Below are 18,234 nucleotides of genomic sequence, written 5' to 3'. Positions count from 1 at the left end.
GATAAAGAAGAATATTTTCATTGAAATTCAGTTTGCTGATCCAAATTTTTTTTTGTCTGATGATTTCATTGTATGATTGTAATAGGTATTTATTCACATGATATACTGATAGTGGCACATAGACACTTTAACACAGTGGTTAGTATCTTTTAGCATTCACTATATTAATAAAGTTTTACATCATTGTAATTGCCAGGTGCTGTGCGCTTTGTACAGGTCCGTCCGTCTGCTCCCAGATTTGTTTTTCCCCGGCAATCAAGAGTAAGCTGACACGCACAGCGGCCGTTACCACAACTGCCTGAGTGTTTGCGGCTCACCTCCTGGAGATGACGAATCACTTCATGGGATGCGATGGAATGATGCGGCGCGTCGCCTCTCTATGGAATTAGCAATGGTACACGTGATCCATCATCTGTTAGCTCATTGGAATCGGGATAGTTTTTAAAGGTCCGGTCTCCCTCTCCCTCAACATGCCCCCTGAAGAAGTATAGACGAAACACGCGTCGGGGAAGAGGGACACGGCAGAGGCTCCACACACTTAGTAAGCATACTGGAGAATTTCAGTCTTTAGTTACACTTCTTGGGAGGGTTGTTTTGCCTTAGTCAATAAGGATTTTTTGCATCACTACTCATATTGGGATATGAGCTATAGATATTACCAGGCTATTATATCTTATATATGATTTAGATACTTGAATTCCTGACTATGCGGCAAATTATTTATCCACTAAGGTGATTGATTGACAATAGATTGTTTGTCTCCATCAGTTGTGTACATACCTTACTATTTGGCATATTATGTATGGTTAACGGAACCTAGTAGCCTTATGTGTCTCTCACAATTGTTACCTGATTTTGTTCAAATCTTGCTCATTTTTACTTTACTAATTTAATAAAAGATATTTTTATTGATTTTTTTGAAAATTGTGCTGTTTCTGTTCATTCCTATTGGACATCTTGGTGTAACAGACATAACACAAACTGAAAATTTTGCAGTGGTCTCTTAATTTATGCCAGAGCTGTATTTTTTCTGAGTTTAATAATTAACGTATAATATTATTAATTTTGCATACTCCGGTATACATCATCACTTTATCACTGTGGTCATTCATACATTCGTATATACACTGCTCAAAAAAATAAAGGGAACACTTAAACAACAGAATATAACTCAAAGTAAATCAAACTTCTGTGAAATCAAACTGTCCACTTAGGAAGCAACACTGATTGACAATCAATTTCACATGCTGTTGTGCAATTGGAATAGACAACAGATGGAAATTATTGGGAATTATCAAGACACACTCAATAAAGGAGTGGTTCTGCAGTTGGGGACCACAGACCACATCTCATTACCAATGCTTTCTGGCTGATGCTTTGGTCACTTATGAATGTTGGTTGTGCTTTCACACTCGTGACAGCATGAAACGGACTCTACAACCCACACAAGTGGCTCAGGTAGTGCAGCTCATCCAGGATGGCACATCAATGCAAGCTGTGGCAAAAAGGTTTGCTGTGTCTGTCAGCGTAGTGTCCAAAGGCTGGAGGCGCTACCAGGAGACAGACCAGTACACCAGGAGACATGGTGGGGGCTGTAGGAGGGCAACAACCCAGCAGCAGGACCACTACCTCAGCCTTTGTCAAGGAGGAACAGGAGGAGCACTGCTGTTGTGAGTTCTGTTTTTGGGCTCCCTCTGGTGGTTACTGATGGTACTGGGTGACTTGTCTTTCTTGGGTCTCTGGGTTCCACCTGTTCCATCAGGATATGGGAGTTTCCTATTTAACCTGGCTTTGCTGGCATTTCCTCGCCGGTTATCAATGTATCCAGTGTGTCTTGTTACCTCTGCTCCCTGCTCCTAGAACCTTCTGGTCAAGCTAAGTTTGAATTTTCCTGTTTTGGTGTTTTGCTTTATTTGGTTTTTAGTCCAGCCTGCAGATATGTGATTCTTTGCTGCTGGTTGCTCTAGTGGGCTGAAATTGCTCCTCATGTACCATGAGTTGGCACATGAGTTCAAGTAATTTCAGGATGGTTTTTTGAAGGGTTTTTCGCTGACCGCGCAGTTCACTTTTGTATCCTCTGCTATCTAGCTTTAGCGGGCCTCATTTTGCTGAAACTGTTTTCATACTGCGTTTGTGCTTTCCTCTCATTTCACTGTCATTATATGTGGGGGGCTGCTATTTCTGTGGGGTATTTCTCTGGAGGCAAGAGAGGTCTGTGTTTCTTCTAATAGGGGAAGTTAGATCTTCGGCTGGAGCGAGACGTCTAGGATCATTGTAGGCACGTTCCCCGGCTACTTTTATTTGTGTGTTAGGTTCAGGGTCGCGGTCAGCTCAGGTTCCATCGCCCTAGAGCTTGTTTGTATCTGTGCTTGTCCTTTGGTGATCCCCTGCCATTGGGATCATGACAGTATAACCGGCCCACAAAGTGTTAATTGTATTGGCTGAAGTAGGAGGATAAGTAGTCTGAGGAAGTTTTTTTTTTTTTTCTCTTTCCCTCAGAGTTTGCTGCCTAGCCTTATTGCAGCCTGGCTACTTCCTCCTCCTCTTAATCTTTGAATGGCTCTGATCCCAGCTGTTTATCATGGACGTCCAGAGTTTGGCTTCCAGCCTGAATAATCTTGCCGCTAAGGTTCAAAATATACAGGATTTTGTTGTACATGCTCCTATGTCTGAACCTAGAATTCCTGTCCCAGAGTTTTTTTCTGGAGATAGATCTCGTTTTCTGAATTTTAGGAATAATTGCAAGTTGTTTCTTTCTTTGAAATCTCGCTCCTCTGGAGACCCTGCTCAGCAAGTCAAGATTATTATATCTTTCCTGCGGGGTGACCCTCAGGATTGGGCATTTGCATTGGCACCAGGGGACCCTGCGTTGCTTAATGCGGATGCGTTTTTTCTGGCATTGGGTTTGCTCTATGAGGAACCTAACCAAGAGATTCAGGCTGAAAAAGCTTTGTTGGCCCTCTCTCAGGGGCAAGATGAAGCAGAAATGTATTGTCAAAAATTTCGGAAGTGGTCGGTGCTTACTCAGTGGAATGAGTGCGCCCTGGCTGCAAGATTCAGAGATGGCCTTTCTGAGGCCATTAAAGATGTTATGGTGGGGTTCCCTGCGCCTACTGGTCTGAATGAGTCTATGACTATTCAGATTGATCGGCGTTTACGGGAGCGCAAACCTGTGCATCCTTTGGCGGTGTCGTCTGAACCGTCACCTGAGATAATGCAATGTGATAGAATTCAGTCCAGAAGTGAACGGCAAAATTATAGGCGGAAAAAAAGGTTGTGCTTTTATTGTGGTGATTCAGCTCATGTTATATCAGCATGCTCTAAACGCACAAAAAAGGTTGATAAGTCTGTTGCCATTAGTACTTTACAGTCTAAGTTCATTCTGTCTGTGACTCTGATTTGTTCATTATCATCCATTTCCGTCGATGCCTATGTGGATTCAGGCGCTGCCCTGAGTCTTATGGATTGGTCATTTGCCAATCGCTGTGGGTTTAGTCTGGAGCCTCTGGAAGTCCCTATTCCTTTGAAGGGAATTGACTCTACACCTTTGGCTATGAATAAACCTCAGTACTGGACACAAGTGACCATGCGTATGACTCCCGTTCATCAGGAGGTGATTCGCTTCCTGGTACTGTATAATTTGCATGATGTCCTAGTGCTTGGTCTGCCATGGTTACAAACTCATAATCCAGTCCTTGACTGGAAATCAATGTCTGTGTTAAGCTGGGGTTGTCAGGGGGTTCATGATGATGCACCTCCGATTTCTATCGCTTCATCTACTCCTTCTGAGATTCCTGTGTTTTTGTCTGACTATCGGGATGTTTTTGAGGAGCCTAAGCTCAGTTCGCTTCCTCCTCACAGGGATTGCGATTGTGCTATAAATTTAATTCCAGGCAGTAAATTTCCTAAAGGTCGTTTGTTCAATCTGTCAGTGCCAGAGCATACTGCTATGCGGGATTATGTTAAGGAGTCCTTGGAAAAGGGACATATCCGTCCATCTTTGTCGCCTTTGGGAGCAGGTTTTTTTTTCGTGGCCAAAAAAGATGGTTCCTTGAGGCCTTGTATAGATTATCGTCTTTTGAATAAGATTACCGTAAAATATCAGTATCCTTTGCCATTGTTGACTGATTTGTTTGCTCGCATTAAGGGGGCTAAATGGTTCACTAAGATTGATCTTCGGGGTGCGTATAATCTTATACGAATAAAGCAAGGTGATGAGTGGAAAACCGCATTTAATACGCCTGAGGGCCATTTTGAGTATTTGGTAATGCCTTTTGGACTTTCTAATGCTCCTTCAGTCTTCCAGTCCTTTATGCACGATATTTTCCGTGAATATCTGGATAAATTTATGATTGTGTATTTGGATGATATTTTGTTTTTTTCTGATGACTGGGAGTCTCATGTTCAGCAGGTCAGGAAGGTGTTTCAGGTCCTGTGGGCCAATTCCTTGTTTGTAAAAGGCTCAAAGTGTCTCTTTGGAGTCCAGAAGATTTCTTTCTTGGGGTATATTTTTTCCCCTTCTACTATTGAGATGGATCCCGTCAAGGTTCAGGCTATTTGTGACTGGACGCAGCCTACATCTCTTAAGAGTCTACAGAAGTTCTTGGGCTTTGCTAATTTCTATCGTCGTTTTATAACTAATTTTTCTAGTGTTGTTAAGCCTTTGACGGATTTGACTAAGAAGGGTGCTGATGTTGCTAATTGGTCTCCTGCGGCTGTGGAGGCCTTTCAGGAACTTAAGCGCCGGTTTTCTTCTGCTCCTGTGTTGCGTCAGCCAGATGTTTCGCTCCCTTTTCAGGTTGAGGTTGATGCTTCCGAGATTGGAGCGGGGGCGGTTTTGTCACAGAGAAGCTCCGATGGCTCAGTGATGAAGCCATGCGCGTTTTTTTCTAGAAAGTTTTCGCCGGCTGAGCGGAATTATGATGTTGGTAATCGGGAACTTTTGGCCACGAAGTGGGCATTTGAGGAGTGGCGTCATTGGCTAGAGGGTGCTAGACATCGTGTGGTGGTCTTGACTGATCACAAAAATTTGATTTACCTTGAGTCTGCCAGGCGTCTGAATCCTAGACAGGCTCGTTGGTCACTGTTTTTCTCTCGTTTCAATTTTGTGGTTTCATACCTGCCAGGTTCAAAGAATGTGAAGGCGGATGCTCTTTCTAGGAGTTTTGTGCCTGACTCCTTTGGAAATTCTGAGCCCTCTGGTATCCTTAGGGATGGGGTGATTTTGTCTGCTGTCTCCCCAGACTTGCGACGTGCTTTGCAGGAGTTTCAGGCGGGTAAACCTGATCGTTGTCCGCCTGAGAGACTGTTTGTTCCGGATAATTGGACCAGTAGAGTCATCTCCGAGGTCCATTCTTCTGCGTTGGCAGGTCATCCTGGAATATTTGGTACTAGAGACTTGGTGGCCAGGTCTTTTTGGTGGCCTTCCTTGTCGAGGGATGTGCGTTCTTTTGTGCAGTCTTGTGAGGTTTGTGCTCGGGCTAAGCCTTGCTGTTCTCGGGCCAGTGGATTGTTGTCACCTTTGCCTATCCCGAAGAGGCCTTGGACGCACATTTCCATGGACTTTATTTCGGATCTCCCCGTCTCTCAAAAAATGTCCGTCATCTGGGTTGTGTGTGATCGCTTTTCTAAAATGGTTCATCTGGTACCCTTGCCTAAGTTGCCTTCCTCCTCTGAGTTGGTCCCTCTGTCTTTTCAGAATGTGGTTCGTTTGCATGGGATTCCTGAGAACATCGTTTCTGACAGGGGATCCCAGTTTGTGTCTAGATTTTGGCGGACGTTCTGTGCTAAGATGGGCATTGATTTGTCCTTTTCGTCTGCATTCCATCCTCAGACGAATGGCCAGACTGAACGAACTAATCAGACCTTGGAAACTTATTTAAGGTGTTTTGTTCCTGCTGATCAGGTTGACTGGGTTACCTTTTTGCCGCTGGCCGAGTTTGCCCTTAATAATCGGGCTAGTTCTGCTACCTTGGTTTCTCCTTTCTTTTGTAATTCGGGGTTTCATCCTCGTTTTTCCTCTGGTCAGGTGGAACCTTCTGATTGTCCTGGAGTGGACATGGTGGTGGATAGGTTGCATCGGATTTGGAGTCATGTGGTGGACAATTTGAAGTTGTCCCAGGAGAAGGCTCAGCAGTTTGCTAATCGCCGTCGCCGCGTGGGTCCTCGACTTCTTGTTGGGGACTTGGTGTGGTTGTCTTCTCGTTTTGTTCCTATGAAGGTCTCTTCTCCTAAGTTCAAGCCTCGGTTCATCGGTCCCTATAGGATCTTGGAAATTCTTAACCCTGTGTCGTTTCGTTTGGATCTCCCGGCATCGTTTGCTATTCATAATGTGTTCCATCGGTCGTTGTTGCGGAAGTATGAGGTACCTGTTGTTCCTTCGCTTGAGCCTCCTGCTCCAGTGCTGGTGGAGGGAGGATTGGAGTATGTTGTGGAGAAGATCTTGGATTCTCGTGTTTCCAGACGGAAACTCCAGTATTTGGTCAAGTGGAAGGGTTATGGTCAGGAGGATAATTCTTGGGTGGTTGTCTCGGATGTTCATGCTGATGATTTGGTTCGTGCTTTTCATAGGGCTCATCCTGGTCGCCCTGGTGGTTCTCGTGAGGGTTCGGTGACCCCTCCTCAAGGGGGGGGGTACTGTTGTGAGTTCTGTTTTTGGGCTCCCTCTGGTGGTTACTGATGGTACTGGGTGACTTGTCTTTCTTGGGTCTCTGGGTTCCACCTGTTCCATCAGGATATGGGAGTTTCCTATTTAACCTGGCTTTGCTGGCATTTCCTCGCCGGTTATCAATGTATCCAGTGTGTCTTGTTACCTCTGCTCCCTGCTCCTTGAACCTTCTGGTCAAGCTAAGTTTGGATTTTCCTGTTTTGGTGTTTTGCTTTATTTGGTTTTTAGTCCAGCCTGCAGATATGTGATTCTTTGCTGCTGGTTGCTCTAGTGGGCTGAAATTGCTCCTCATGTACCATGAGTTGGCACATGAGTTCAAGTAATTTCAGGATGGTTTTTTGAAGGGTTTTTCGCTGACCGCGCAGTTCACTTTTGTATCCTCTGCTATCTAGCTTTAGCGGGCCTCATTTTGCTGAAACTGTTTTCATACTGCGTATGTGCTTTCCTCTCATTTCACCGTCATTATATGTGGGGGGCTGCTATTTCTGTGGGGTATTTCTCTGGAGGCAAGAGAGGTCTGTGTTTCTTCTAATAGGGGAAGTTAGATCTTCGGCTGGAGCGAGACGTCTAGGATCATCGTAGGCACGTTCCCCGGCTACTTTTATTTGTGTGTTAGGTTCAGGGTCGCGATCAGCTCAGGTTCCATCGCCCTAGAGCTTGTTTGTATCTGTGCTTGTCCTTTGGTGATCCCCTGCCATTGGGATCATGACACACTGCCAGAGCTCTGCAAAATGACCTCCAGCAGGCCACAAATGTGCATGTGCCTGCAGAAACGGTTAGAAACTGACCCCATGAGGATGGTCTGAGTGCCTGACATCCACAGATAGGGCTTGAGCTAACAGCCCAACACTGTGCAGGACGTTTGGCATTTGCCACAGAACACCAGGATTGGCAAATTCGCCACTGGCGACCTGTGCTCTTCACAGATGAAAGCAGGTTCACACTGAGCACATGTGACAGACGTGACAGAGCCTGGAGATGACTTGGAGAGCAATCTGCTGCCTGCAACATCCTTCAGCATGACCAGTTTGGCAGTCCGTCAGTAATGGTGTGGCATTTCTTTGGAGGGCCGCACAGCCCTCCATGTGCTGGCCAGAGGTAGCCTCACTGCCATTAGGTACTGAGATCCTCAGACCCCTTGTGAGACCATATGCTGGTGCAGTTGACCCTGGTTTCCTCCTAATGCAGGACAATTCCAGACCTCGTGTGGCTGGAGTGTGTCAGCAGATCCTGCAAGATGAAAGCATTGATGCTATGGACTGGCCCCCAGACCTGAATCCGATTGACCACATCTGGGACATTATGTCTCACACCATCCACCAACGTCATGTTGCACTACAGACTTTCCAGGAGTTGGCAGATGCTTTAGTCCAGGACTGAGAGGAGATCCCTCAGGAGACCATACGCTGCCTCATCAGGAGCATGCCCAGGTGTTGTAGGGAGGTCATACAGGCACGTGGAGGCCACACAGACTACTGAGCATCATTTCCATGTCATGAGGCATTTCCACTGAATTTGGATCAGCCTGTAACTTCATTTTCCACTTTGATTTTGAACATCATTCCAACTCCAGACCTCCGTGGGATATTAGTTGTGATTTACATGGATAATTTTTAGGTTTTATTGTTCTCAACACATTCCACTATGTAATGAATAAAGATATACAACTGGAATATTTCATTCAGTGATATCTAGGATGTGGGATTTTAGTGCTCCCTTTATTTTTTTTGAGCAGTATATTACTTATGAGATATATTTATTTCTGTACAATCAATTTGTGACAAGTATGTTCCTTGTATATTGGTACCCTCGGTAAAGTCAACTTCCGTTTTAACATCTCCTTTAAATCATGTAATATATTTTGTTCTATATGTACCTAATAATGACAAAACACAAAAATTGAGCTTGGTTTATGTTGGTATACATGCAGCACATAAATGCAAGTCATACAAAACCTACAGGAATCAAAATGAACATAAACTCTGCTATAACTAAATAAGTAAAAAGCAAAAGTGCATTTAAATAAAATAGGGTTATGAGTAACACTATTTTGATCCGAAATAGAATAAAAACCATCCCACAATAGAACCCCATGTACGGTAATTTAAATGCACGTTTGCTTTTTATTTAGTTAAAGCAGGGTTTATGTTCATTTTGCTTCTTGTAGGTGTTGTATGTACCTAATAATAAAGTCTATTGATTTTTTTATATATATGGCTGTTTTACTCCTAGTTTTCTGTGTAGGTTATATTTTTACAAGTCTTATTAGGAGGGCCTATTATATTTTGTTTATCTATTTAAAGGTTATAGAAGAACGGAAACAGCCATGCTTACTGCACAGATACAGGAACAGAACCAAGCCTACTACCTAGGAACAGTACCAGAGCAGTGCTTACTACATAGCTATAGGAGCAAAACCAAGCTAAGTCCAGAGATATGTTAACAGAACACAATGTCAGAATAAAAACTCTGTGAATTAGAAATTGCATGTTATTGTCATAGATTTGCCTAACTCATCAAACTGCAAGTTGTGTTGACAAAAGCTGAACACTACAAAAGTTATATAGTGAGATCCTTTTGCACACTACCTTAGTAAAACAGCAAAATCCCTCAAAAAATATATTGATTTAGTTTAACAATACTATTAGGATTCAGCTGTTTTCACACCCTTTGCACTCGTCATATCACCATGTTATGTACAGTTTGCCTAGTTAAAATCACGCCAACCTTTCTCTTCTCAGTTTCTCCATTGAAATAATGAGAGAAGCAGAAGAGAAAGTGGATGAATTGTTTCTATGCAATTAGCATATGGGCCAGTAATATAAGGAGCTCAGAGAGTTTGAAAACAGCCGAATAATAACGGCGCATGCACACGTTGAGTATTTGGTGAGTTTCTTACCTCAGAATTTGTAAGCCAAAACCAGGAGTGGGTGTAAAATACAGAAGTGGTAACGTGTTTCTGTTATACTTTTCCTCTGATTGTTCCACTCCCGATTTTGGCTTATAAATACTGATATAAAATACTGACCAAATACTGAACGTGTGAATGTAGCCTAATAGTACATTTACACACTAAAACCAAAGACAGAAACATAATAAGTAAATAAACAGCAAAAATACATGAACATTATATAGGGTACTTCGTTAACATAATTTTGATTAATAAAAAATGCAAAAGCCATCCTACCAATTCACGGTGACCGTAATCAGGATGGTCCTAATTTTAACCCCTTAAGCCCCAAGGGTGGTTTGCACATTAATGACCGGGCCAATTTTTACAATTCTGACTGCTGTCCCTTTATGAGATTATAACTCTGGAACGCTTCAACGGATCCTGATGATTCTGACATTGTTTTATCGTGTACTTCATGATAGTGGTAAAACTTATTTGATATTATCTGCATTTATTTGTGAAAAAAACGGAAATTTGGCAAAAAAATTTAAAATTTTGCAATTTTCCAACTTTGAATTTTCATGCCCATAAATCACAGAGATATGTCACACAAAATATTTAATAAGTAATATATCCCACATGTCTACTTTACATCAGCACAATTTTGGAACCAACATTTTTTTGTAACGGAGTTATAAGGGTTAAAAGTTGACCAGCAATTTCTCATTTTTACAGCACCATTTTTTTTAGGGACCACATCACATTTGAAGTCATTTTGAGGGGTCTATATGATAGAAAATAACCAAGTGTGACACCATTCTAAAAACTGCACCCCTCAAGGTGCTCAAAAACCGCATTCAAGAAGTTTATTAACCCTTCAAGTGTTTCACAGGAATTTTTGGAATGTTTAAAAAAAAATGAACATTTAACTTTTTTTTCACAAAAAATTTTCTTCAGCTCCTATTTGTTTTATTTTACCAAGGGTAGCAGAGAAAATGGACCCCAAAAGTTGGTGTACAATTTGTCCTTAGTGCGCCGATACCCCATATGTGGGGGTAAACCACTGTTTGGGCACATGGAAGAGCTCACAAGGGAAGGAGCACCATTTTTCAAAGCAAAATTTACTGGAACTGAGATGGGACGCCATATTGCGTTTGGAGAGCCACTGATGTGCCTAAACATTGAAACCCCCCACAAGTGACACCATTTTGGAAAGAAGACCCCCTAAGGAACTCAGCTAGATGTGTTGTGAGAGCTTTGAACCCCCAAGTGTTTCACTACAGAACCGTGAAAATAAAAAAATTAAAATTCACACAAAAATTATATTTTAGCACCTGTTTTGTATTTTCCCAAGGGTAACAGGAGAAATTGGACCCCAAAAGTTGTTGTCCAATTTGTCCTGAGTACGCTGATACCCCATATGTGGGGGGATCCACCGTTTGGGCGCATGGGAGAGCTCGGAAGGGAAGGAGCGCCATTTGGAATGCAGACTTAGATGGAATGGTTTGCAGGCGTCACATTGCGTTTGCAGAGCCCCTAATGTACCTAAACAGTAGAAACCCCCACAAAAGACCCCATATTGGAAACTAGACCCCCCCAAAGAACTTATCTAGATGTGTTGTGAGAACTTTGAACGCCCAAGTGTTTCACTACAGTTTATAACACAGAGCCATGAAAATAAAAATAAAAAAATTTCCCCCCAAAATTATTTTTTAGCCCCCAGTTTTGTATTTTTCAAAGGGTAACAGTTGAATTTGAAACTCAAAAGTTGTTGTCCAATGTGTCCTGAGTACGCTGATACCCCATATGTTGGGGTAAACCCCTGTTTGGGCACACGGGAGAGCTCGGAAGGGAAGGAGCACTGTTTTACTTTTTCAACGCAGAATTGGCTGGAATTGAGATCGGACGCCATGTCGTGTTTGGAGAGCCCCTGATGTGCCTAAACATTGGAAACCCCCCCAATTCTAACTGAAACCCTAATCCAAACACACCCCTAACCCTAATCTCAACGGTAACCCTAACCAAACCCCTAACCCTGACACACCCCTAACCCTAATCCCAGCCCTATTCCCAACCGTAAATGTAATCCAAACCCTAACCCTAGCCCCAACGCTAACTTTAGCCCCAACCCTAACTATAGCTCCAACCCTAACCCTAACGGGAAAATGGAAATAAATACAGTTTTTTAAAGTTTTCCCTAACTAAGGGGGTGATGAAGGGGTGTTTGATTTACTATTTATAGTGGGGTTTTTAGCGGATTTTTATGATTGGCAGCCGTCACACACTAAAAGACGCTTTTTATTGCAAAAAATATTTTTTGCGTTACCACACTTTGAGAGCTATAATTTTTCCATATTTTGGTCCACAGAGTCATATGAGGTCTTGTTTATTGCGGGACGAGATGATGTTTTTATTGGTAACATTTTCGGGCACGTGACATTTTTTGATCGCTTTTATTCCGATTTTTGTGAGGCAGAATGACCAAAAACCGGCTATTCATGAATTTCTTTTTTTTTTGGGGGGCGCTTATACCGTTCCACGTTTGGTAAAACAGATAAAGCAGTTTTATTCTTCGGGTCAGTACGATTACAGCGATATCTCATTTATATTATTTTTTTATGTTTTGGCGCTTTTATACTATATAAACTATTTTATAGAAAAAATAATTATTTTTGCATCGCTTTATTCTGAGGACTATAACTTTTTTTATTTTTTCGCTGATAATGCTGTATGGCGGCTCGTTTTTTGCGGGACAAGGTGACGTTTTCAGTGGTACCAAGGTTATTTATATCCGTCTTTTTGATCGCGTGTTATTCCACTTTTTGTTCGGCGGTATGATAAAGCGTTTTCTGCCTTTTTTTTTTACGGTGTTTACTGAAGGGGTTAACTAGTGGGACAGTTTTATAGGTCGAATCGTTACGGACGCGGCGATACTAAATATGTGTATTTTTATTGTTTTTTTTTTACATTTAGATAAAGGAATGTATTTATTGGAATATTTTTTTTTATTATTTATTTAGGATTTTTTTTTTTTTTTTTTACTTTTTTACTTTGCCCCAGGGGGGGACATCACACTAAAGTGACAGATCGCTGATCTGACACTTTGCTGTGCACTGTCTCAGATCAGCGATCTGACGTGCACAGTAGGGAGGTTTCCCGGCGCCTGCTCTGAGCAGGCGCTCTGAAGCCACCTCCCTGAGGACCCAGAAGTAGCCCTGCGGCCATTTTGGATCCGGGTCCTGCAGGGAGGAGAGGCTCGGTACAAGGTGAGCACATCGCCTTGTACCGATCGTCTCAGGGAAGCCCGCAGGGAGCCCCCTCCCTGCGCGATGCTTCCCTATACCGCCGGAACACTGCGATCATGTTTGTGAGCCGGGGGTTAATGTGCCGGGGGCGGGGTCCATAACCGCTCGTGGAACATAGCGCCGGATGTCAGCTGCGATAGTCAGCTGACACCCGGCCGTGAGCGTGGCTGATCGTGCTGGACGTACTATTCTGTCCTTGGGAATTAGAGCCCACACCACATGGACGGAATAGTACGTCCAATGGCAGAAACGGGTTAAACATAGCTTCAATGACTAAGAATGTTCCAGAAACTCTGTATGCAGTCTGTCTACAGGTTGGTGTATTGGAGACGCCCACTGCAGAGAGGAACAAAGACAAGCATACCCCCACCAGATACAGGACAAGGAATGCTAATGTAAGCCTGATTACAGTATGGTCCATGTGTACAGGTTGGGGGGGGGACACTGTTACAGTCTCCTCCTGGCTTCTAGTAAGAGGCATACCCCTGATAACATTTAGTGTGAGATCAGGGTGTGTGGACAGCCTCTGACCAGCTAGAGTCATTCGTCTGTGCTCTGGTTGCCCTCCTTTTCTGGAGGAATTTTACCTCCCTCATAGATGTTTTTATCAATATATCCAGGTCCAACACAACTTTGATGCACAGAACAGGATTTTATGGAGTAAAGTCATTACAATTATAAAATCATAATGAGCAGGTTTTGTTGGAGACTCCATGTGTTTTTTTTTATTTTTATTATGGAATGTAGAAGAACTGACACTAGACACCCACTGTTTAACTTCGGTAGGACATTTATTGTTTTTTGCACATACATTTTTAACATTTAGATAGATTCAGACGAACCCTCCTACAAAACATGATAAAGTCATAACTACAGGACTGCATGATAAAGTGATTTATTCTAAAAGAAAAGCTAGAGCCAAAAATGAGAGAATCCAGGCCCTGTGGCTGGATACTCCACGCCTGGCCCCCAGCGTGTTAGGACCAGATGGGGTCTTTGTCCCTGGAGCTTCTCTACTCTGTATAATCAGACTCAGATCTTGTTCATATAAAGAGCGTGGGAGAATAATAGAAACTGCCTAAATATGAGGACCTTGTCTGATCTACATGTCCTTGTCTAATGAACTATGGAGATAACGCTATACCTCTGTATAAAATATATGATGTTGCTGTAGCCCTAATATTTCCATACAGGGGGTCTCTGAATATATCATCTGGCCCCAGAGTTACAAATTGAGATAATGGAGACAAGGAGAAGGAGACATTATATTTTAATTGGCATAGATCACAGCAGATGTTCCAACAAAGAAGGAATGGATCATATATGCAAATAGTAATTCACAATACATAAATGTATATTATCGCAGTACAGAAAAGTGAAAGATGTTTGTTGACAGACACTGATTGTGAATTGAAAGAGATTGATGAATGGCAGATTGCGGAAATTGGGAGTTAGGAAGAAATGCTGGGTATTTTGGGGAGGTTTTAGGCTATGTGCACACGTTGCGGATTTAGATGCGGATCCACAGCGTTTTTTGGATGTGCAAAATTGTATCAAATCCACAGTGTAGTGCACAAGCAATGTAAGTCAGTGGAAAATTGACATTTCTTGTGCACATGCTGTGGAAAAAAAACACGCGGAATAGATAGATATTAGATCGATTTATCGATCTAATATCTATCTGTTATCTATCATCTACCTATCTGTGTGTTAACAGCATTCTTCAATGCAGTATATAAATTAAGAGGTTGGACAAGAAATGGCATTACAATTCTTTTTTTTTGTTAAACAATAGATCTTTAGTTAGCCTACAAAAACGCATACAAATCCGAATGAAAAAAAGGATGAAAATCCGCACCAAAACCGCACGGATTTCTGCCTGCGTTTTCTGCCAAGAGATGCAGAATCTGCACAGAAAATTCCACAGGCAAAGCTGCAACGTGTGCAGGTGTAGGATTACTCTTATCCAATTAGTGAATATATAAATATATAACTGAGAAATATTCAATGAACATGCAATATTGAATTTCATTTGCTTATTAGATAACAGATGTTTGTTGGTAACTGCATATATTTTAATTCAAATGTAAGTTCTCTTGCTTTCTCATTTACCTATTTGTCATTACTTTAACTCTCAGTTATGTGCTTTCTTGTAATGTTTGTCAAAAATATATGATTTCGCCTTGTGTGACTTTTCTTTTGTGGTTAAAAAAAATGTGATTTTTCAGTAAAATATGTCCCACCTTCTAAATATGACTTTTCTCTATGTGAGATATTTGATGCTTAGAAAGACTCCTTTTGTTGCTAAAGCATTTCTCACATTCTGAACATGAATATGGCTTCTCCCCTGTGTGACTTCTCTGATGTCTAACGAGATTTGATTTATCTGTAAAACATTTTCCACATTTTGAACATGAAAAGGGCTTCTCCCCAGTGTGAGTTCTCTGATGTGAAACAAGATATGATTTATCTGAAAAACATTTCCCACACTCTGAACATGAAAATGGCTTTTCCCCAGTGTGAAATCGCTGATGTGCAGCAAATTGTGATTTTATTGCAAAACATTTCCCACATTCTGAACATGAAAATGGCATCTCCCCTGTGTGAAATCTCTGATGAATAATAAAATGTGATTTATATGTAAAACATTTCCCACATTCTGAACATAAATATGGCTTCTCCCCCGTGTGACTTCTCTGATGCATAACAAAATGTGATTTATTTGCAAAACATTTCTCACATTCTGAACATGAAAATGGCATCTCCCCTGTGTGACTTTTCTGATGTGTAATAAGATTTGACTTACTTGCAAAACATTTCTCACATTCTGAACATGAAAATGGATTCTCCCCTGTGTGACTTTTCTGATGTGTAACAAGATTTGACTTACTTGCAAAACATTTACCACATTCTGAACATGAAAATGGCTTCTCCCCTGTGTGAGTTCTCTGATGCTCAACAAGATTTGACTTACTTGCAAAATATTTACCACATTCTGAACATGAAAATGGCTTCTCCCCTGTGTGAGTTCTCCGATGTCTAAAAAGATTTGATTTCTCTAAAAAACATCTCCCACATTCTGAACATGAAAATCGCTTCTCCCCTGTGTGACTTCTCTGATGCGTAACAAGAATTGGCTTACTTGTGAAACATTTACCACATTCTGAACATGAAAACGGCTTATCCCCGGTGTGACTTCTATGATGCGCAACAAGATTTGGCTTGGTTGCAAAACATTTCCCACATTCTGAACATGAAAATCGCTTTTCCCCTGCGTGAGTTCTCTGATGTCTATAAAGATTTGATTTCTCTGAAAAACATCTCCCACATTCTGAACATGAAAATGGCTTCTCCCCTGTGTGACATCTCTGATGCGTAACAAGATAGGTCTTACTTGCAAACCATTTCCCACATTCTGAACATGAATATGACTTCTTCCCTGTGTGAACTGTTTTTTGGCTAACATGCTCTAATTTCTTGCTAAAATTTTTCCCATACTCTGAAGAAGAAAATCTATTCTCCGCTATGTGAATTTTTGGATGTGTAACAAAAGACATTTTGAGGGAGAAACTTTTTTCATATTCTAAACTCGAAAATTGCTTGTTTGCTGTAAGAACAGTTAGATTTTTAATGCCTATTTTGTGACTTTTATTTCTCTTAACAGTCTGTGATGAATCAGAAGATGGGACTTGTTTAAAAGGATCAGATAATAGATCTTTGTTGGGAAAGGATGAGGCTATATCTGGAATAGTCGCATATACATTAGTCATATCTTGATTTAGATCAAGGTCATCTAATTTAAAAGTTGAAGATTTCAATTGTTCCTCTGATCTCCCGTTACAGTCATCTGCCAAGAATAAAGATTATTTTTGACTGAATTATGATGAATTACTTTTTTATAACATTTTTAAAATACCCAAACATATTGTAAGTTATGAGGGAAAATTCCATTATTTACTAAAACAAAAACATTTAAAAAATCTAACAGTAAACATTGAAAAGCAACATGGCCTCCATAAATAAATCAATTCAGCAAAATCTGCATTCCCAAAGCCAAATGTGCCTTTTGATCCTGAGCCTTACAGTGTGCGAAAAAACTGTTAGCGTCCACATGTTTAGCATTGCAGTAATGGGAAGAACCCACTTAAACATTTACAGTATGCATGCCCTCAGAAGCACTAGTTGGGCACCACTTATTGAATGCAAAAATGGCATATTTGCAATTGTCATTCTCCAACATCCACTGTGTGCTAGTTTGCAGAGAATACCTGTGGAGTCAAAATAGTCACTACCCCTAAAGATGAATTCACTGAGGGAAAATTTTATGCAGTCTTCCACTGCCTTTCCTGCCATCCTGACACCTTAGGTGATCTGAAAATTGCTAATCACAAAAGTCCAAAAAAGGTCATTCAAAATGGCACTTCTCAAACAATTACAAAACAAGTTTTAGCCACAAATTTGTGACCAAAAAAGGAAGAGATCCATCAAAACAAAGAAAAACATAGTCATAAGGTGCTATCAGTGATTAGAACCCTCGTCAGTAGTGAAGTCATACCTTCTAATGCCGAGGAATGAACACTCAGAGATAGCGCTTGTAGATGCCCAGTGTAGGGGGTGATTATTCCTTGGCCTCAAAAGGGATAACTTCACTACTGACAGGGGTTCTAATCACTGATATGGATAAAACGTGTTTGGATCTACAAATGGTGACAAACTATTCCTGCAAAATCTGTGTTCTCACAGTCAAATGGCATTCCTTCCAAGCCCTGCCATGTGCCCAAACAGTATAATACTGTCTGATTTAGGAGAAGTTGGAAAATATATTGCGGTGTCTATTTTTTTTCTATTTCCCCTTTTAAAATTGAAAACATGTATTCACCTAAAGGGTTAAACTTCCTGAATGTGGATTTTGTAAGTAACTCCAAAAATGATATGGCAGTAAAAAAAAAATTGTTTTTTATAAATGTCCTTGAACATATGAAAATTGGTTGTTTAAGCTTTTTAACCCCTTCATGACCCAGCCTATTTTGACCTTAAAGACCTTGCCATTTTTTGAAATTCTGACCAGTGTCCCTTTATGAGGTAATAACTCGGGAACGCTTCAACGGATCCTAGCGATTCTGAGATTGTTTTCTTGTGACATATTGGGCTTCATGATAGTGGTAAATTTAGGTCAATAAATTCTGTGTTTATTTGTGATAAAAACGGAAATTTGGCGAAAATTGTGAAAATTTTGCAATTTTCACATTTTGAATTTTTATTTTGTTAAACCAGAGAGTTATGTGACACAAAATAGTTAATAAATAACATTTCCCACATGTATACTTTACATCAGCACAATTTTGGAAACAACATTTTTTTTTGCTAGG

General features: G+C 41.2%; 1 protein-coding gene across 1 annotated transcript in view; it reads right to left on the bottom strand.

Annotated features, from left to right (window-relative positions):
- Window positions 1–14,118: 14,118 nt before the first annotated feature.
- Window positions 14,119–18,234, bottom strand: part of LOC138663845 (oocyte zinc finger protein XlCOF6-like) — a 39,635-nt gene continuing 35,519 nt past the window's right edge. The window contains exon 7 of the mRNA XM_069750197.1: window positions 14,119–16,712. Coding sequence (XP_069606298.1) covers window positions 15,112–16,712 — 1,601 coding nt within the window. The 3' untranslated portion in view covers window positions 14,119–15,111. The remainder of the gene's footprint in view (window positions 16,713–18,234) is intronic.

The sequence above is a fragment of the Ranitomeya imitator genome, chromosome 2 (assembly GCF_032444005.1).
Source record: "Ranitomeya imitator isolate aRanImi1 chromosome 2, aRanImi1.pri, whole genome shotgun sequence".
Lineage (NCBI taxonomy): Eukaryota > Metazoa > Chordata > Amphibia > Anura > Dendrobatidae > Ranitomeya > Ranitomeya imitator.
Note: the sequence above shows the minus strand (reverse complement) of the source record. Positions and strands in the feature narration are given on the sequence as shown.